Source organism: Budorcas taxicolor, chromosome 11 (assembly GCF_023091745.1).
Source record: "Budorcas taxicolor isolate Tak-1 chromosome 11, Takin1.1, whole genome shotgun sequence".
NCBI lineage: Eukaryota > Metazoa > Chordata > Mammalia > Artiodactyla > Bovidae > Budorcas > Budorcas taxicolor.
Window position 1 is genome coordinate 121,879,849 of NC_068920.1, and position 23,100 is coordinate 121,902,948.

Genomic DNA, 23,100 nt, shown 5'->3' on the forward strand with positions numbered 1-23,100 from the left:
ACTTCATCAACTACCCTGCCTCTCCATACTTTTAACCTTTTAGAAGCCCTTTCCTCTTGGCATACAAACATGCTCAGTTCTCTTCCATTAAAAGAAAAAAAGGTGATGATGAAGAAAGATAAAACCCAGGGCCTAGTGTAGATTAAGGCAAAGGAGAATCTCAGGTGCAAAATTTCAGGAAGCACTCACTCTCAGGATTATGCAAATATCTCTCTTGCCTCATCTAATCCTGGCCTTGCAAAAACATCCTTCTACCACAACTACTAGTAGAAACAAACTAGAGAGATTCTGTTCCCTCTAATCAAAACTTTACATCTCAGATCTTCAAGTCACATTCATACTGGCAGTCTCCACTTCTCACTTTTATACTTGCTCCTTTAGCACACAGTATTGACATTTCTGTAACCACTACTTCAGTCTAAATGTTCTCCCTAAGATCTCCCAAATTGCCAAATCCACAGAGAGCCAACTTGCTCTATCCCTGAAGAATTCTGACACTGTGGCCTAATCATTCACATTTCTTTGAAATTCTAGCTACCTTTTATTTCTAAGGTGGAACTCTCTCTTGGTTGACTCTCCTACTCTCAGACCACTACTTTTTAGTCTCCAAGTACCTCATTTTCTACTGCCATTTAAATGTGACAGCTTTCTAGTGTTCTATCATTAGTTCTTTTCTCCTTACTACTCACACCTTCCTAGGTGATCCCACCTAGGTCCTTGAATTCAACTACCATGCTATTGGCCAGCATGTGGTCTATGATAACATCTATTATACTTGGTATCTCCAGCCTAAATCTCTTTCCTGAGCTTCGGGTTAAACACCAGACTTCTCCTTCTCTGCAAAACCTCAATTAAACCACCCTCCATCTCCTCCAGAATTCCTCCTTTTCCAATATTACCTCTCTCACCAAACTGTACCTCTCACCTGGCCAAGTAAAAAAATCTGTGAATCATCCTTTAACCATCTTGCTCCATTACTAATGAATGACTGACAACCAAAACTTGTGTCTCCATTTCTGAGGCATATCTTAAAGATCTAATTTCTTCTCCATCTTCATTGTAACTGCTATTAGGGACACATGATTCCTCAGTTGTATTATGGCAATAGCCTTCAACTGTATTCTTGCCTCCAGTTTTATCATCTATAAATTTACTATCCACAACTGTTTTTACAGTGAAATGAATAATCATAACTCTGAGCATGTCTGATTTAAAATATTTTGGAGCTCTACACTACTTTTAGAAAAGAAAAATTCCTTAGCATGATATACAAGGCTCTTCATGATCTGACTCCTACCTACTTTTTCAGCTCATTTCTGGTTCCCAGTAGAGCCAGCATACTAAATTCTTGCAGGTCTAGAACATGATAATTTCCCTTTGACTCTATGACTTTGCATAAACTGTTTCCTTTCCTGGAATGCCTTTTTCCACATAAATATTTCTTGATAGTTTAAAACACAGACAATCCTCATTAACCAGGAGTTTTCATAAACCTAAGTTAGGAACTCTTTACAATATTACCAAGCTGAACTTATTGCTCAATATACAGTGCTGCAATTGGTTTGTTTAACTTTGTTCAGGAGACCATCAGCTTAGTGAGGATAGGACTATTTCTTATTCATGTATTTTTAGGCAACAAGCAAAGTACAAAGTACCTAAATATTAACTATTTGTTGAACTGAAGGATAATACTACCATCAGATCCATGATTTTTCTTTTTAACAGTTTTACAAAAGATTATGATTGTAGGCTATAGAAATTTTGCTAGAAATAAAAATTAGATATTACAGTTAACAAGGTCCCCTAATTAAGATTCTGTTCATTAATATTTATGCTATGCTACAAACAGCAAATATTCTTACCATGAGTATGTAAGAGAGTTCTGTCAAAGGTATCTTTAGGGGGACAAATATTCTTGCATCTCTCATGAATCTTCTCTCTCTATTAAAAAGACAAATAAATATTATCAATGCTATGTGGCAATATGAGTATTCAAAGCATTAAGATATTTAACAACAGAATATCAGAATATACCAAATAAGTTCTAAAATTTTCTAATATGAAATCACTAGCCTCTTGAACTTAAATACAAGTAACAAGTATGCTTAATAAACCAAATATCACTTAGATGTATGAATGTCTATATACTTACCCATTTTATACAGTTACAGCAAAATCTCCATAAATTTGGAATGAAGTGGAAAAGTCAATTTAAAAAACCCTTATTTTTATAACAAAAATCAATGGGGGGACTTCCCTGGTGGTCCAATGGTTAAGAATCTGCCTTCTAACATAGGGGACATGGGTTCAATCCCTGTGGAGGAACTAAGATCCCATATGCCTTGGAGCACCTAAGCATGTGAGCTGCAACTACTGAAACCCCCGCACTCTGGCACCCACCCACAACTAAAGAGAAGCTCAAGCCTGCATGCCTCCCTGAAGCGTCCATGTACTGCTAAGGAAGATCCCAAATGCCGCAATGAAGACCCCAACACAGCCAAATTTTTTTTAACAACTTTTTAAAAATAAGGTAGAAAAATTTTAAACCTATATACCCAAAATAGAAAGACAGATTATTAGTTAATACCTCCTCTGAGTCCAAAAACAAGAGTCAGAAAGAAACCCCACTCTGATTTCAGATTAGATGACCACTAACTATACTGCTATCTTTTCAAATACCATACATAGGACATATGGGAAAGCGCAATGTGGTAAGGAAAAATAATGCTGGGTTAGTAATATTCAGAATTCTGATGGCAGTATTCTAGAACTATCTTCCAAAGGGGTTGTACCATTTTACATTCCTATGTACGATGAATAAGAGTTCCTATTAGTCACATCCTTGCCAGCTTTTGGTCTTGACAGCTTTTTGGACTTTCATCATTCTAAAAGACATGTAGTGGCACCTCATTTTAATTTGCAGTTCCCGACTGACATATGATATTGGACAACTTTTCATATGCTTACTGCTGCTGCTGCTGCTGCTGCTAAGTCGCTTCAGTCATGTCCGATTCTGTGGGACCCCACAGACAGCAGCCCACCAGGCTCCCCCGTCCCTGGGATTCTCAAGGCAAGAACACTGGAGTGGGTTGCCATTTCCTTCTCCAATGCATGAAAGTGAAAAGTGAAAGTGAAGTCGCTTAGTCATGTCCGACTCTCAGTGACCCCATGGACTGCAGCCTACCAGGCTCCTCCATCCATGGGATTTTCCAGGCAAGAGTACTGGAGTGGGGTGCCATTGCCTTCTCCGTCATATGCTTACTAGCCAACTGCATCTCTTCTTTGATGAAATGCCTGTTCAGATCCCTTGCCTATTTCTTCTGTGGTGAAATAACATAAAATTTACCATTTAAAACCACTAGTGGAGGTGGCCAAGATGGTGAAGTAGAATCTGAACTCACCTCCTCCCACAGACATACCACAATTACAATTATTTACAGAGTAACTATCAATGAGAACCTGAAGAATAGCAGAAAAGATTTTTCACAATTAAAGACATAGAAAGGAAACCACAACAACATAGGTAGGAGAAGTAAAGGTATGACCTATACCTGTAGGTCAGGGACCCACAAATGGGAGAAATATCACAATCACACAGGTCCTCCCCAAGGAGCAAGGGATCTGTGCCCCAGTTCAGGTTCCCCAGTCCAGGGTCCTACACAGGGAAGATGAGCCTCCAGAATGTGTGACTTTAAAAACTAGAGGATCTTATGTTCAGGAGAGCTGGAGAGCTATAGGAAACAGAGACTCTGCTCAGAAAGGCTGTGCACAAAATCTCATTTGCTCTGAGACCTAGCCATAGACAGCTATCTGAAAGGAGCTTGCTCGAAACTCACTGGATAAACTTGGAAGGAGCAGGAGGCAACTGGGATGCCTCCAGGGAATGGAGATAATGGGAGCAGACATTTTGGGAGCATGCTGTACTGCAATGACACCAGTGCTGGTAAGCACCGTTTTGGAACCCTCCCTCTAGTCTATTAGCACGGGGAACCCAGCCCTGAGCCCACCCCAGGCTGAGCAGACAGCCACATGGGGACTCAGCCCCACCCCTCCAGTAGGCCCACAGCTACTGCCTGAGTCACAATCTCACAGGGGCCATGTGAAGAAGACATACAAATGGTCAACAGACACACGAAAAGATGTTCACCATCAGTAATCATCAGGGAAAAGCAAATTAAAACCACAGTGAGATACTACCTCATACCTATCAGAATACATCAAAAAAGAAACATTTCACTTTTGACCTATGACTTCAAGATTAGATATTACCTGAGAGATTTCCTGTTGATATACTGTAAAATGTTCCTTGCTGATCTGTGGGAGGTAGAATGAAGGTATGACTTCAGTGTCCACAAAGTCCAATCCCCATGTTTTTGTGAAGAAGTCAGATTCTCTTTTTGCTAATCTAGGATCATTTAATGCTGCTGGGAGATTTACTTTGGAATGATATATAGTCCATCTATGTTGATCTGTAACTAGAGATGGGGCAACACATAAACTATTTGAATCACCTGCAAAAAGTAAACAAGAGAACTTTGTAAAGTAAGTTTTAGGTTTGAAAGTACATTCTAGAGAAAAAGATGTTTAGATTTCACAAAGCAGCTAAACTCTCCCTTCTATAATAATTGTCTTAACCTTCAGCTTTCAATATCAACTGCCAAAGGGGAGGAAAAATATGTACAAGATAAAGGATATACAAAATTTGAGGGTTATAATTGAACAGTGGGGTGAAGAACGTCTTTCATTAATCTCTTTCCTTAATGTACAATTAAGGAAATTAATCTTTTTCCAAAATAAAAACTTTTTTTCAACATCAAAACTCTTCTACCTTCTAATGTATATTTTCTATTCTTTATTAGAATTTTTATTTTTATTAGAATTTTTCCTGATTTTTTCATGGTTGGCATATTTTTCTATTGTTTTATGGCAGACCTGGTTCCAATATCCTTTTTTTCAGCTTATAATTAGATAACTGAAATGCCGCTGTAACATCAACCATAGAGGAAAGAAAAACATGCAGTTGGTTCTCGTTATTCGGTTTGTTCTATAGTCACTAGAACATGTAATAAGCAAATAATGAACCTTTGCTCCATGGGAAATACACGGTTCAGTTCAGTTCAGTTCAGTCACTCAGTCGTCTCCGACTCCTTGTGACCCCATGGACTGCAGCACGCCAGGCCTCCCTGTCCATCACCAACTCGCAGAGTCTACTCAAACTCATGTTCATTCAGTCAGTGATGCCATCCAACCATCTCATCTTCTGTCGACCCTTCTCCTCTTGCCTTCAATCTTTCCCAGCATCAGGGTCTGTTCAAATGAGTCAGCTCTTCACATCAGGTGGCCAAAGTATTGGAGTTTCAGCTTCAGCATCAGTCCTTCCAATGAATATTCAGGACTGATTTTCTTTAGGATGGATGGGTTATATCTCCTTGCAGTTCAAGGGACTCACAAGAGTCTTCTCCAGCACCACAGTTCAAAAGCATCAATTCTTTGGCACTCAGCTTTCTTTATAGTTCAACTCTCACATCCATACATGACCACTGGAAAAACCATAGCCTTGACTAGATGGACCTTTGTTGGCAAAGTAATATCTCTGCTTTTGAATATGCTGTCTGGGTAGGTCATAACTTTTCTTCCAAGGAGTAAGCGTCTTTTAATTTCATGGCTGCAGTCACCATCTGCAATGATTTTGGAGTCCCCAAAAATGAAGTCAGCCACTGTTTCCACTGCTTCCCCATCTATTTGCCATGAACCATGAACTTCCAGATGTTCAAGCTGGTTTTAGAAAAGGCAGAGGAACCAGAGATCAAATTGCCAACATCTGCTGGATCATCGAAAAAGCAAGAGAGTTCCAGAAAAACATCTATTTCTGCTTTATTGACTATGCCAAAGCCTTTGACTGTGTGGATCACAAGAAACTGTGGAAAATTCTGAAAGAGATGGGAATACCATACCACCAGACCTGCCTCTTGAGAAACCTATATGTAAGTCAGAAAGCAACAGTTAGAACTGGACACGGAACAACAGACTGGTTCCAAATAGGAAAAGGAGTACGTCAAGGCTGTATATTGTCAGCCTGCTTATTTAATTTACATGCAGAGTATATCATGAGAAACGCTGGGCTGGAAGAAACACAAGCTGGAATCAAGACTGCCGGGAGAAATATCAATAACCTCAGATATACAGACGACACCACCCTTATGGCAGAAAGTGAAGAGGAACTAAAAAGCCTCTTGATGAAAGTGAAAGAGGAGAGTGAAAAAGTTGGCTTAAAGCTCAACATTCAGAAAACGAAGATCATGGCATCTGGTCCCATCACTCCATGGGAAATAGATGGGGAAACAATGGAAACAGTGTCAGACTTTATTTTGGGGGGCTCCAAAAATCACTGGAGATGGTGATTGCAGCCATAAAATTAAAAGACGCTTACTCCTTGGAAGAAAAGTTATGACCAACCTAGATAGCATATTCAAAAGCAGAGATATTACTTTGCCAACAAAGGTCCATCTAGTCAAGGCTATGGTTTTTCCAGTGGTCATGTATGGATGTGAGAGTTGGACTGTGAAGAAAGCTGAGCACCAAAAAATTGATGCTTTTGAACTGTGATGCTGGAGAAGACTCTTGTGAGTCCTTTGGACTGCAAGGACATCCAACCAGTCCATCCTAAAGGAGATCAGTCCTGGGTGTTCACTGGAAGGACTGATGCTGAGGCTGAAACTCCAGTACTTTGGCCACCTCATGAGAAGAGTTGACTCATTGGAAAAGACCCTGATGCTGGGAGGGACTGGGGGCAGGAGGAGAAGGGGACAACAGAGGATGAGATGGCTGGATGGCATCACCGACTTGATGGACATGAGTTTGGGTGAACTCCAGGAGTTGGTGATGGACAGGGAGGCCTGGCGTGGTGTGATTCATGGGGTCACAAAGAGTCGGACATGACTGAGCGACTGAACTGAACTGATTGAACTGAACTGATGGGACCAGATGCCATGATCTTTGTGTTCTGAATGTTGAGCTTTAAGGCAACTTTTTCACTCTCCTCTTTCGCTTTCATCAAGAGGCTCTTTTGTTCTTCTTCACTTTTCCATAAGGGTTATGCATAATACTGAGTTATGCTCCTACAAATCTCCAGAACTTTCATCATCCAATCAACATATAATCTTATTTTGTATGTGTTTCTGTTTAAAGACACCTTATTTAATAAATATTGTTCAGTCTTTAACACTGTACTTTTGGCTAATACCACTGTAACTCATACCTGAATAAAGCTTACGCAACATATTTCCCTCATGTAGCCCTCCTGTGCTTAGAGACACTAGAAAGCACTTCACTGCTATGTTTAGAAACCATTTTGAACAGCAAAATCATGAGCAAAAATACAAAAAAGTGTGGCACTAAACAGACCACAAAAGGGACATGTATTTACAGCTTAAAAGCTGAAAGAAGAAGGCAGAGTGCTGCTTTGTTCAATTTCAGGTGAGAACGTGTACATCAGGCAATTCAAATTTTTCATTCCTTTGTGCGTGTCTGCAAATGACCATGAAAGTGCCACAAATAGTGATTTGAGGGTAACAACTAAGTGTTAGGAATTAGGTAAATTTGCAAATGTAGACTCTGCAAATAATGAGGATTGACTGTACTATGTTTAACTGAAGAGCTTTCGATCTATACCCTCATCTTCAATTTTCTTTTTCGATTTCTCTAAGTGACTTCTTTTATGGAAATGTACAAAAAGAACTATATTCCAATTTCCCAATCAATTTATTTCCAAATTATACGTCATCCTAGTTTTCACATTAACTCTTTTAAGTATATGGAATCTAACTATTCTAATCTAACTATCTAACTATCACAAATTCACAATAAAATTCCTTTAAAAAAAAGCATTACCTGTGGGTTCCTTGGGACACACATCTGGCAGTGACTGCACAGGTCGAATGTGTTTTGTCGGGTCTACCTCTTTTTTAAAGAAAATATCACTGCTGCTTCCTTGAGGCACTGGTGAAGAACTGTGGCTTGAAGCCATTGCATAAATCACCACTCAACTGAAAATGAGCAAAAAACAATAATCAAGACACAATACAAGTCATAATTTACCTAAAAGTATTATTACGCATGTCATAAATTTTCTTTCAAAAACAGACTATTTAAAATCCATCAAGGTGTAAGCACATAATTTGAATACTATTAATTGTGGGAGTCATTCATTATATTTAGTTTGCTAAGAAAGTTATTGGTCCTTGTTTAAAAAGCATTCTCCTCAGAGTGCAATATCCTTAGCCTTTTATCCAAAGTGAAACTAGATACCAAAACTGTAACCCAATATATATTAAAATTGGAAACAGTCCATTCATTCAACAGGTATACAATTCAGCATTACAGTAAAATGGGTAAATGCATGGAATTTTGAAATCTGACTAAGCTCATATCCCAGCTTCACTTACCAGCAATATAACCTTGAGGAAATTTATTTAACCTTTGTATGCTTTACTTCATCTGTAAAAATAGAGATGAAAAGGATTCATCTCATAAACATTTTGTAAGAATTAAAGGAACAGATATATGTAAAGCACTTAAAACAATGCCTACCTCAAAGTTAGTGTTCACAAATGTCAGTTATCATTATGATTACAATTACTATGTGACAGTCACTATATTAAATGTTTATAAAAGAAGTGTCATTCTTCAAGGTACTCACAATTATATTAGGTAATCAAAATAATCAAATCTCTAAACAAAACACAAGTTAATCTATGTCTACACTTTTTAACAAGTACAGAATTTGTGGGCAAGACAACATAATAAAGGCTACAATGTCAGGTAAGACTTTACAAACGAAGCAATACATAACCTGGATAATGAAGAATATGTATTATTTTATTATTGGACAGTAGAAACTCTTACATTGCTGATCATATCAACCAAACACTAGGCATTCAATAAATATTTTTAATGAAGGAATAAATAAATGAACATAAACAGAAGCCTTTATTTGAAAAGGCACTTAAGAGATCACCTTGTCTAAGTTCCCCAGTACTAGAGATAAGTATAGCAAGGCCCAGAAGGAACCATACATGTGGTTTAACAAGTTTTTTGCAAAGTCAATTTAGGAAATGTGGTGAATAGAAAAATAAGAGTAAGATATAAGAAGCAAAGATATAAGAGTAAGACTGGTGACAAAAAAGTTATCCACTCTAACTCCTCTGTAGTTTGATAGTAAGTTTAAAATTACATATCCCAGACTTCCCAGGATACCTGTTTCAGTCCTGCTAACACAAAGGAAACACATTCAATTATATTATTCACTGAGACTAGTAGAAACAAGCTGCTAAGAAAAGAACAGAGATAAATAATTTCCTCAAAATTCCTGAACAGAAAGCAAAAACAGCATGAACAAAAGTTGAGAGACATGAAATAATCATAAGACTGTATGGAAACTGACTTGGCTAGAGAGAAATGTTTGCTGACAAAAATGCTACCAAAAGTACTGACAAGTAAACCATATTTGCACACACACACAAAGACAGTATGCCCAGACTACAGGCGCCATTAGAAGTTTAGGGGAAAAAGAATACGATGATAAACATATCTGGGAAAATTAATCAGGGTCTTGATTTGAAAGGCACCACTGGCCCATTGCATTTATACCCTTTTACAAGGAGATCCAACCAGTCCATCCTAAAGGAGATAAGTCCTGGGTGTTCATTGGAAGGACTGATGCTGAAGCTGAAACTCCAATACTTTGGCTACCTGATGCGAAGAACTGACTCATTGAAAAGACTCTAATGCTGGGAAAGATTGAAGGCAGGAGGAAAGGGGATGACAGAGGATGAGATGGTTGGATGGCATCACTGAGGCGATGGACATGAGTTTGAGTAGGTTCTGGGAATTGGTGATGGACAGGGAACCCTGGTGTGCTACAGTCCATGGGGTCGCAAAGAGTCAGACACGACTGAGTGACTGAACTGAACTAAACATTAAGTATACAATTACTTCTGTATAAAAGCATTTGTATGTTTAAGAGAAAAAGAAATATCTAAAAGATAGGAAACAGTGATAACACAGAATCCTGTACATTAAGTGTTTGGTAAAGACAATTGTAAATGTAACATTAAGTCTGTTTAGCATTTTTGTTACTTTCAACAGATAAAATGGCTAAAAGAAACATGTTCTGACACTTAAAGATGTAGGCTACAAATATATGGAAAATGTATTTATGTCAAACACCCATTGCTTGATGTCAGATAAATTAAACACTGATTCCAACAACAGCACATTAACATTTCAATGTATTCTATTTACCATCACATTGTTTTTACAGTGAGAATAAAGTCTAATTGCCATCTTAGGAATCTAGAAACACTTGGGAAAATGAGGGCTTAAAAAAAAAAATTTCTAGACTCCTATAAGTTACTTCTCACTCCTGGGTGGAGAAATAAAGATATCTCATTTACTCCTTAAAGTTTTTGAATTGGTTAACATATACAAGTTTCTGGGGTTTTTTCCCCTACATCCTTCCTAATTCCTATGAAAAGAGGGACAATCTCTAGCTATAAAGAGATTATGTAAAATTAGAGTACTACCTACATGACTGAGCCCCAATTTCTAACCATCTCTCAAATCCTCTCACCACCCTGTTTTTATTAAGAACCAAACTTTGTATTAATAATCGCATAACAAGTATGACACAGACATTTAATAAGTATAATCATTGGTAATAAAACACACTGGATTTATTCAAAAAGCATGGATGTATAAACAAATACAGTAAACCTACATGGCCTCTAAACCACACAATTTCAGAAGAATAATCTTTCAAAGAAATAATCTTTCACTGAAAGGTTAAAGAACAGAAATGATGAGGTATCATAGTAAGAAAGTTTTGGTGTAAGCAAAGAACAGTTTATTCAGAAAAAAAAAAAAACACCACAAACAAAAACCACAGAATACAGGAAAAAGGAAAGCTCTCAGCACTAAACGCAGGCAACTCCTGATTTCTGTTAATAACACTTGCGCTTGTAACTGCCACCTAGATGCCAACTGGGCACCTAACCAGTGGTCACCAACAATGAGAATCTATAAAGAGATCTACCCTTCTTCACATGGCAGTCTTCTCATAACTACATCAATACTATATCCAAATATCTTCTATTGAAGCCTTCTTTGATTTCTTACACTTAGTCACTGTTTATGTATTTCTATTTTGTACCAATCATGCTGAAATTTTGGTTTTCATATAGATCATTCCTATTAGACTGTGAACTTCTTGATGTTTCCATTTCCCTGTGTATTCTACACACCTAATACAGTTCCTGTCATAGGCAGTATATAATATTCTACAGAAGAATGAAATGGGTGTTATGTAGGACAGATCAGAAGAGAGAAACATTAGACAATTACCAATAATCCTTGAGTGAACAGATAAAAGCATAGGTCTGGGCTGATAAAGGAACAAACAGACTCATTCATTTCAAAAGCAAGAAACTGGAAGGATGAATAAATCAGAAACATTTGATTTTCTTTCCTGTAGTTCAAAATATCTTTTTATGCTAAAAGTTTAGTTAAGATGTTCTATTAAAATGGGCTAGAAGTAGTGTCACTCCAAAAGCAATGAGCACACCAACTGCTCAGACCCCGGTTTCTAAACACCATTCCCTATAAAGAAACAATGATTCTTTAAAGAAATAGTCGACTCCAAACCTGGAGCATAGAAAAAACAAGTCGATCATGAGAACTCTTGTGTCAGAAAGCAAGGAAATCCTCTAAGACCAGTAGGATTTATCAAAAGGACCAAGGACCAAGTTAAAGGGGCTCCCACTGGTCACATTTATGACAAGTTGAGCACTCTAAACAAACAAACAATCCTAACTGAGTGTAACATACTGAACAAACAAAAAATGAATCTATCATCATACTTGGAGGAAGAGGAATGAAGAAGAGGGGTGGAGTGGGGTAAGTAAAGGAAATCTCTTCTTTACAGAGGAATGCCAGTAAGTGTGAAGAAATGACTGAAACAGAAAATCAACATTTTGTAATCCCCAATGTAAAAATCACCAGTGTATGCTAAAGCTATTAGGTGAAAGGCTGCTCAAAAACAGAAAATTCACCTAATACCTAAGAATTAATATCACCTTAAGATTATCTTGCTATGCAAAGGGGAAAATGTATCGCTAAAACAGAAAAATCTGGCTGTCACCACCTTAATTAACCAAGTCATCAAACTTGGCATCATTCATACTTGATATTATGTGATTCATGAAATAACAATATGAGGTAAATATCATTACCTATGAAGCACTTTCACCAAAAATGTCTAACCCAATCTAATCAACCCTCTAGATTGAGGGTCAAGCCTCTGTTCTGTGGATTCCTTCAGCCCTCTGGTGAAGTCTACAGAACCCTAGCAGAATAATGTTTACAATGCATAAAATACATAAGATTACAAAATTACACTTAAATATAGCTATCAAATTATCTTTTTAAATTATAATACAGTAATAATTTGGGGGTTTTTTCTGTTCATTTTTTAATTTTTTTACTGGGTCTTTTTATGTGGGATATCTTTTTTAAATAGGATCCAGCATCTTCTTGTTGATGGTTTTTCAATAGCTAGTTGCAATTTTGGTGCTCTCACAGGAGGAAATGAGTGTATGTCCTTCTATTCCACCCTTCTGAACTGCCTCTATTTTTGCTTTTTGATTATGCAAATCTATCTAACTCCTTTAGGACTGAATGGGGAAATCAATCGTGACTATTCACTCGAAGAACTGTTACTGAAGATGAAGCTCCAATACTTTGCCACTTGATGTGAAGAGCTGACTCAATGGAAAAGACCCTGAGGCTGGGAAAGATTAAGGGCAGGAGAAGAGGGCAGCAGAGGATGAAATGGTTAGACAGCATCATCGATTTAACAGATATGAATCTGAGCAAATTCCAGAAGATAGTGGAAGACAGAGGAGCCTGATGTGCTATATAGTCCATGGGGGTCACAGAGTCAGACATGACCTAGTGACTGAACTACAACAACAACATCTAATTCTTAAGCAATAAATGAGCATAAATATTTTGAGATACTTGCAATGATTTAATATGATATGAAAACATGTGAAATTTCACTTGGTAACAAAGTTATAGGTAGCATTATTATCTGTGTGAGGGGTTTCTTACATTCACAATTAAAGGAAATGCTAAAATTCAGTTAAAGAGGGGTTTCTCAACCATGACACCATTAACACTGACATTTTGATCTACATAATTCTTTGATGTTGGGGGTTCTCCCTCTGTACATTGTAGGATCTTTAGATGCATCCCCGGCCTCTATCCACTTGATTCCAATAGCAGCCTTCCACTCAGTTATGACAACTAAAATGTCTTCAGACACAGCCAAACATTCCTATGTGGGGAAAGAGAAGTAAGAGGACAGTTCACCCTAGTTGAGAACCACTGAATTAAAACAAAGATGTAATTTTCTCCTCATCCAAAATTCAGACTCTCTGAATTCTATTCACAGACCGTAAAGAATATGTGAACTGCAGGTTAACTACTTTTGCTCTAGACCTACCTTTCAGTCTAAGAAAATAATGGAAATAGGATATTGGGATTTAAAACAAACATGGGGAAACAAACTGAGAATGTGAGATAATCTATGAGAAAACTGGCCTGGACACTTAGATCAATGCCATTTTTGAAAGGTGCGAAAGTATTCTATATTAAAATAAAGACAAATAAAGGCAATTGTGAGCCTTGACTGGATGCTGGCTCAGAAAAATTTTGCTCTAATACACTATTGGAACAATTGGAGAATTTTGAATGTGGACTGGATGTTGTATGAGATTTTGGAATTACTATTTATTTTCTTAGGTGCATTAATATTGAGATTATGGGAAAATTGTCCTATATTCAGGACATGAACACTACAGTATTCAGGAGTGAAATATGTCACCTACAACTTATTTTCAAATGATTCAGTAAAAAATACACACGGATAAGATGGCAAAATGTTAAAAATGGTTTATCTAAGTCAAGTACATATGATTATAACATGTTCTATTCTTTCACTTTTCTGTATGTTTTTAGTTTCCACAATAAAAAGTTGGGGAAAGAAACTTTTCATATTTTTCAAACATTAAATAAATAATATGAAATATAAGTATCAGAGAGAAGGAAAAACATTAAATTTGTAATTGCTAATTTGCCCTGAAGATGGCATTATCGTACAACTTCAAATATGAAAGAAAAATCAACAAATTTCAATCAGGTTTTAATGTTGTAGAAGAGTAACACCATTATAGAACCTAGAATTCCTTAAAAGCTGAATGAGAAGGAAGCTGAGACAGAGAAACATTTACTAGATGCATTACCCAGGTACTATGTAAAAATCTCCTTTGCTTCTATATTAAAGTAATAACTGCTTATACAGAACATTGATATTACAAAGTCACTCACAGCCAACTCTTAACTATCTATGGAATTGCCTATTACAGGTAAAGTAATAGCCACACTTTTTTTTCCCCTCTACCATTTCAGTGTACACAAAACATTTCACCAAAGTGGTTAACACAGATATACTAACTAATCATTTTACTTCCCTTCTATTTTTCAAAAGTGATTACTCTACTTTATAATATACGCTACTTTATAAAATCTAAACTTGCTTGCCCTCTATTGACCTTCTATCATACTGTGGTCCTCTAATTGGTCTCTCTGCTTCCAGTTTAAACCATTCTGCATTGCTTCAGGTTTAACCTTTTAGAATGTTCTCATTCTGTCATACTTCAGATCAATAACCTTTAAAATTATTTATTATTTTCCAAACAAATGCCAAGCTCTACAAGTTGGTACTCAAGGAATTCCACAGTCTGATGCTTACCTTCCTTTCTAACCTTATTTCCTATTACCCATGGATAATCTCTGTTCTAGACAGGGTGGTCTAAATGTCACTTTAATCCATCAGGCTATCAAGGCTTCCTTGTCTTTGTTAAGGCTGTGCCTTCCTGGACTATTCATACCATCTTTCTACCTATTCATTGCCTCTTCTCCCTTCAAAGTTCATTTCAAATTTCATTTCTAGATTATATATATTAAAAATATACACACATTCTAAAATATGAACAAAAATAATCTCAACATTATTTTCAAAAGTGAAAAAGTTGAAACAACTAAACTCCTAAATCAGAAGAAACTGGTTACTTAATAAGCTACAGTACAACCAATGGATTACACTATCATTAAAAATAGGATTGCAAACTTTACATCCATTGGGATGGTTACCATCCAAGAAAAACAAAACCAACCAATCACACAACAACAAAAAGTGTTGGCAAGGATGTGGAGGTACTAGAAGCCTTATGTACTGTTGGTAGGAAGAAAAATGGTGCAGCCATTTCAGAAAACAGCAAGGCAATTCCTTCAACGGTAAAAATAGAACTACCATATGATATAGCAATTCCACTTCTATGTATATCCCCAGAAGAACAGAAAGCAGCATCTTGAGGAGTTATTTGTATGCTCACATAACAGCAACATTATTCATAATAGCCAAGAGGTGGAAGCAACCCAAGTGTTCACTGACAGATGAATGGATAAGCAAATGTGGTATATATACATAATAGAGTATTATTCAGTTCAGTTCAGTTGCTCAGTTGTGTCTGACTCTGTGACCTCATGGACTGCAGCATGCCAGACCTCCCTGTCCATCACCAACACCTGGAGTTCACTCAAACTCATGTCCATCAACTCAGTTCATCAAGTATTATTATACTATATTATAATTATATTATACTATTTATAATTATATAAGTATATATACTTATATGTAAACATATAAACACTAGTATATACTATATACAGTATATTATATATACTATTATACTTTATTATAATTATATTATATTATACTATATTATTAGGACTTCCCTGGTGGCTCAGACAGCAAAGCGTCTGTCTACAATGCAGGAGACCCAGGTTCGATCCCTGGGTCAGCAAGATCCCCTGGAGAAGGAAATGGCAATCCACTCCAGTACTATTGCCTGGAAAATCCCATGGACAGAGGAGCCTGGTAGGCTACAGTCCATGGGGTCACAAAGAGTCGGACACGACTGAGCGACTTCACTTCACTATACTATATTATTATTATTCAGCCTTAGAAAAGAAAGAAATTTTGACGTTTGCTATAGCATGGATGAACCTTGACAACACTTTATGAAGTGAAATAAGCCAATCACAAAAAGATAAATGCTGCATGATTCCACTTACACAAAGTATATAAACAGTGAAATTCACTGAGACAGAAAGAATGTGGTTGTCAAGGGCGAGGGGTGGGAAAATATGGAGTTGTTTAATATGTTATAATGTTTCAGTTTTGCAAGATGAAAAAGTTCTGGAGATTGGCTCCACAACAACATGAAATATACTTAACACTACTGAACTGCACACCTAAAAATCATTAAGATGTAAATGTTATGTTACATATATTTTTACAATTTAAAAAAATGTCTAATAGAATCGCAAAATACTGAATGACATAAAAATGTTTAACATATTGTTAAGTGGAAATAGGTCTTATGTCAGTATGATCCCAATTTTCTAATTTAAAATAAGCATACATATTTCAAAAAAAATGCACAGACATATACCACAATTTTAACAATGGTTACCTCCAAAGACAAAGTTACAAGAAATTTTTATTCATTTGCGCTTTTTTGGAATTTTCTAAATGTTTTCCTATGAAAACTTATTACTCTATATATATTAGTCAGGGTCTCCAGAGAAACAGACTCAGTAGGATATTTACAAGATAGTTATTCAAGGAATTGGCTCACCAACCTGATATGGAGGCCAAGAAAAGTCCCACCATCTGATTTCTGCAAACTAGAGAACCACGAAACCAAAGGTATAATTCAGTCTGAGGTCGAAGGCCTGAAATCCAGGAGGCCACTGGCATTAAAACCCGAGTCCAAAGGCCATGAACCAAGAGCTCAGATGTGTGAGGGCCAAAGAAGATAAACGTCCCAGCTCCAGAGGAGAGAACAAATCACCCTCCTTTGCCTTTCTGTTTTATTCAGGCCTTCAAAGGATTAAATCATGATGATGCCCACCCACACTGGCAAAGGCAGGTATCTTTACTCAGTCCACTGAATCAAGTGCTAATTTCTCCCAAAACATCCTCAAAGACACACTTGGAAATAATGTTTTACCATCAATATGGGTATCCTTTAGCTCAGTCAAACTGACAGACAAAATAAATTAACTATGACGCTTCATTAATCAGGAACAATGCTATTATTAAACAGCAAAAGTTCAGGTTCAGCCTTATACCTACCTCCACTATAAATCTTTTCGAATGGCTATTAACCCTCACAGGGCTTCCCTGGTGATTCAGTGGTAATCGGTCTGCCAGTGCCAGAGAAGCGAGTTCAATTCCTTAATCGGGAAGATACCTTGGAGAAGAAAATGGCAACTCACTCCAGTATTCTTGCCTGGGAAACCTCATGAACAGAGAAACCAGGTGGGCTATACAGTCCATGAGGTCACAGAAAGAGTTGGATACAACTTAGTAACTAAACAACAACAATAACCCTGAGAAAACCAGCCTTCCTTTGATCTGGGATACTTATGATCCATATCAGCAATTTACAAACTTTTTTGATCCTATAGCCCATCAGCTAAAAAAACTTTTTAAGAATCATCATTTATAAATTATATAGGGTACAACATGCATTATATTAATGCATGCAATATAAAATTATGTTAAATGGAAATTTTTTAAAAGAGGAAAAACATTTAAAATAATCTATTAATTGCTGGCAAAAAAGTACCTTTTTACTCTATTTTTAATAGATAGTACTGTGATTTCCAGTGGTCATGTATGGATGCGAGAGTTGGACTGTGAAGAGAGGTGAACACCAAAGAATTGACGCTTTTGAACTGTGGAGTTGGAGAAGACTCTTGAGAGTCCCTTGGACTGTGAGGAGATCCAACCAGTCCACCCTAAAGGAGATCAGTCCTGGGTGTTCACTGGAAGGAATGATGCTAAAGCTGAAACTCCAATACTTTGGACACCTCATGCGAAGAGCTGACTCATTGGAAAAGACCCTGATGCTGGGAGGGATTGGGGTCAGGAGGAGAAGCAGATGACAGAGGATGAGATGGCTGGATGGCATCACCAACTTGATGGACATGAGTCTGGGTGAACTCTGGGAGTTGGTGATGGACAGGGAGGCCTGGCGTGCTGCGGTTCATGGGGTCGCAGAGTTGGACATGACTGAGCAACTGAACTGTACTGAACTGAATGTGATTTCACTATGATTCATTATTATTAAAAATCTTGATTTGAACTTCATGAAATGGTGATTCAAAGGTTGGCTCTGAGTTCAATTTATTCTTATACCTGGTTTTAATGCTTGTTATTGGGGCAGGGGGAAGTATCTCACATATGAATGTAGAACCAAATGGAAGAAATCACCGATCACACTTGTCTAAACGCTCTATTCTGAGATTTTTAAAACAAGGAAGAAAACTCCACTCTGGGCTTTTAAAGAGATTCATCATTTAACAAAATAGCACAATGATGGAATATTTCCAAACATCCATTTTTTAAAACAGATTTACAATAGCTTGAGTGTTTCTAAAAAATCAACTATTCTATTTTTTCACTATACTTTACATATAAAATTTTATATATAAAACTTTTTTATTTATAAACAAACAAAAATACCCTGTGGGGACAGATTTAATATGTCTGTCTGTCTGTGTCTGTGTATTGCATTCTGTCTGGTTACATATTATTGTCAAGTCACATGCCATTTCTGGAAAAAAAAATTAGCAAGTTTGGAGTGCTTTTTCTTCTCACTAATAAAAACATACATAACATTCTTGAGTTTAACACATTCTTGACAGCTCTTTTGTACTTTTAATATATGGCTATGGAAAAGCTTGTATTAAGAGTAGGAGAATCCAAGTCTGTGCTTTGTTATTTACTGTGGTTCCATTATTAGTATTTATCCAACATGTGACTTCTCTTTAGGAGTTATTGAACATTTTGTAAGAGTTGGTTTATTTAAAACTAAATAATATAATTTGTAAACCTAATTAACTACTCATAAAGGCTATTATATCACAAGGATAAACTAAGTGAAGGATACTGTTAATCTCTTGAGCTTACTCACTTATCTATATAATGTGACTGATAAATAAACATGTGGACTGATTGAAGATGTTGGTATCAAACTTCATAACAAATATTAGTAAAAGTCCACTTCTTTTTTCTTTAGATAAAAAATGAATATTCCTTAAACTGTGTGCAATTTGACCATGGAGTTTAGACTTAATCCACAAGACTGTGGTGAGCCATTATAGACTTAAGACACTGGTGCTGAATTGATGATACACCATTCCAGAAGAGTATTAGTAAGGAGGGCCAAGTACAGTACAGGGCCAAGGGGACTCCAACAACATTTCTGAAGAAAGAAAGAAAGATATAAAGAAAAGCTTGTGATAAAGAAGAGAAGGAATATCAAAGAAGGTAGGAGGAAAAAGGGAAGAAAAATCAGCTCAGAATTCACAAATAAAATATTAATACTAAGGGACAAAACCTCCTTTACATTTTGCAATTAGGAAGTAACCACATTACACTGGGAAGCAATGTCAAGTCCAATAGTGGGGGTGGAAGCAGAATGCAGAGGTTGGAGTGAAACAGGTGAGGAAATTAACACACAATGGTTATTGTTTCAAGAGACTCAATTATAAGATTACAAAACAGAATACATAGTACAATCTCATTTTGATATAAAAATGTATATATAATGTATGAAAAGGTATATGACAAAATGTTAATGATGGTAAATAGCAGGTTTTTCCTGACCATAGTATTTAAGTACTTCCTCCTCTTACCTTATCCCCCATCCAACACACATATCCTGGTTACTCTCTACTACTAGCCTTATGGTTTGTGATCTTTATAGCACTTTCTCAAATTATAACTGATCATTTACCTGCTTATTTCCTGTTTTTCTCACTACATCATAAAATTATACTTGTTTCATTCATCTTTCTATACCACACCTATCATGGATGAATGTTCAATGAATGAATGAACAAATGAATGACTATCATGGAAAAAAAGGTAAGCACAAACAAGCCACTAATAATGTTTCTTATAAGTTCATGTTCAAAACAATCTAAAAACCCAAGTCAAAAATATGTTACCTTGTTTGTATAACATTACCTGACATCCTAAAATTTGATTCTAGATTTTTATCTTTCCTTTAACACAGTATAATATATTGGTTAAGAAAACTGACCATAAAGTGAGTTAGACCTCTGTCATTTATTAGTAGTGTGAGCTCTGACAACTTTCTTAGGTTGCTCTCAGTTTCCTCATTTGTAAAATGCAAGAGCAACAGTGTCTTCCTCATAGCAATGTTGTAACATTTAAATGAAACATAATTTCATAATCTATGTAAATCTTGGCACATAGTAGACATTCAACAAATAATTGCACTACTACTTATATTATAAACATCTTAAGTCTTAACATTTGGACTGTGCCATACAAAGTTTTAAAATTAAAGTTTAGGATTCCAAACCTCCTCCATTGCTTCAGTGCCTCTAGTTTGAGGTGGAGGAAGCAAACCAATATGGGCAGATAGATAGAATTTACTATCCGAAAAGTGGTCAAAGCAACGGTGGTCCACAAAGCCATGCCAGTCAAAGGAAAGAAAAAAAGAGTAGTGAAAAATAATGATGAAACTTTAGCAATTTTTGATAAGAGCAAAACTGTGAGAAAGAAGAGGGATGATGAGGCACAGACGCTAGAAAAACTATTTTTGGAAGACATTTAATAATGGTCAAAATTCAGTCCATAGAAATGGAGCGGATGAGATAGTTGGACCAGACTTTAAAAGATCATCTGTCTCAACTGTTTATCAGTATATGAATCCTTTCTACTCGGGGTCTCTCTGCCTCCATTTGAAAACCATCAGTAATGGAGAAGTGACTGCTTCAAAAGCAGATTATTACTACAAAGCAACTATAATTGTTTTAGGAAAAAAATTATCTCTTGTAGTAAACAGAATCCCGCTTCCCTGAATTTTGCATCACCGTTCCTAGTTCAATCACATTACAGGAATAATAAATAATTCTAGTCACAGGAAAGTAACATTACAAAGGAAGAAAGTGCTGAAAAAGAGGGCTAATGAGAGCTCAGAGCAAGGAATGGGGCAAATACACGTAAGAGGTAAGGAAGAAAGCAGTCAGAAAAATCATCCTACAGAAGCCGAGGGAGAAGGGTCCAGAAGGAAAGTATGAACAGTAGTGTCAACATGCTGCAGAGAGGTCAAGGAGGTTTTTAACCTCAGAAAGGACACTGGATTAGAACAGTTTTAGGACGATGTTTGGGGCAGAAGCCATACCACAAGAGGTTAAGTAAATAATGAAGTAACAAAGGCAACAATATCAACATATTTTTGGTGATGAAAGAAAAGCAATTAAGAGTTGAGCAAGAATTTTTTAGGCCAGGGGAGACGAGCACATTTATAGGCAAACAGCAAGAAACAACTGGAGGTGAGATTAAAAGAAATAAGAAAAAGTGGTGGAAAAAGGAGATGAGAGAGAAGGAAGAATTAGATTCTTAGGGGGATGGAATGGAATGGATGGAGAGGAGGAAGCAGGAAAAGATACTGAATAGTTATACCCACAGACTATGAGGCACCTTGGGCTATGCCCTACTTTGAGAAAAATAGGACTTTGTCAGGCAACAGAAGAGTTGCCTTCCATACTACTCTTCTGCCTAATGCCCTTATTCATGATGTGCAGGGAGATCAGCTGGGACTTGGGTGAACCTGGACTGCCTCACTCCCACCACTAGTTCTGAAAATTATCTGAAGTCCTAAGATCAAAAGGGCAATGAAAATATGTTATCCATGAAATAAGGAAGGATGGCAGGGGAAAGGGAAGCAACAGAAAAACAATAACAATAATAATTACTAAATACTATATGGTCCATAATTGCTTACTTTCATTTATATGATTTTGCCGTTCCTGCTAACAACCTTGCAAGAAAAACATTTCTGAATGAATCCATAAATGAATGAATCAGTGATCCCTATCCTGTGATGGAGAAACAAGTTCAAGAGTAACTTGGCTTCACACCATTTAGCTAGTTAGTTGTGAAGATGTGATTTGCACTCAGATCTTCTGATTCTAAACTTTATATCTCTGTCCCCAAAGCACATTGCCTCTCTGGAAAGAAAATAAAATATATATATATATATAAGTTTTTCACTACTGCCTCCCATCGATATCAGGCACCCTGTACTTTACTTTCCTGTCTTCTTTTTCTCATCAATTACCAATCCAATTATTTAGAAGAACAATCATTATTTAAGTCCATCTTATATTAAAAATAAATGGCAACAATAATTAATATCTTTGATAATTTTTTAAGGACTATTTTTAGGGCAGTTTTAGGTTCAAATAATTTTATAAGACTGAAATGGGTAGAAAATTATTACTTAAGGAAAAAGACACTATATATTTTCATTAGTATAATTTACCATTTTTCTAAGCAAAAGGGTAATTCCTAAAGCTGCAATGAGGGATAAATATGCTACAACCAACATGAGAAGACAAGTACTTATTTATATGACAGCATTAATTTGTTAGTATTTTTTGAAAGCTCAAATCTTTATGTTTAATAGTTAGCTTCATTATTGAGATCACTGTAAGCAATAATATATATGATATATAATATTTTATAACTTAGCTACTTTAAAAATTATTATTAAACTAGACTCTGTCAGATGATAAATCTTACATAGTGGAGAAGTATATTATTTTCATTTTAGCTGAAGGAAAGAAGCTTAACTATACCATTAGCCAGAAATTGGCTCTTAAAATTCCAAGTGTTGTGCCAAGTGTTTCTTAGACTATGACATATTTGAGATATTTTAAATTTACTAAATTTAAATTTACTAAATTTAACTAAATTTAAATTTACTTTATTTATTAAAAAATAATCTCTAATAATTTTTATCAAATCTATCTTTGGTTGGATATTAGAGTGTTTTTTTTTCCCTGCACATATCAGTATTTCTAAATTGA

General features: G+C 36.3%; 1 protein-coding gene across 1 annotated transcript in view; it reads right to left on the reverse strand.

Annotated features, from left to right (window-relative positions):
- The window catches only part of VPS54 (VPS54 subunit of GARP complex), a 97,261-nt gene that overhangs the window by 63,894 nt on the left and 10,267 nt on the right, over positions 1 to 23,100 (reverse strand). Inside the window, exons 2-4 of the mRNA XM_052648802.1 lie at positions 7,891 to 8,045; positions 4,270 to 4,511; positions 1,863 to 1,941 (exon numbers count right to left, since the gene is read on the reverse strand). Coding sequence (XP_052504762.1) covers positions 1,863 to 1,941; positions 4,270 to 4,511; positions 7,891 to 8,026 — 457 coding nt within the window. The 5' untranslated portion in view covers positions 8,027 to 8,045. The remainder of the gene's footprint in view (positions 1 to 1,862; positions 1,942 to 4,269; positions 4,512 to 7,890; positions 8,046 to 23,100) is intronic.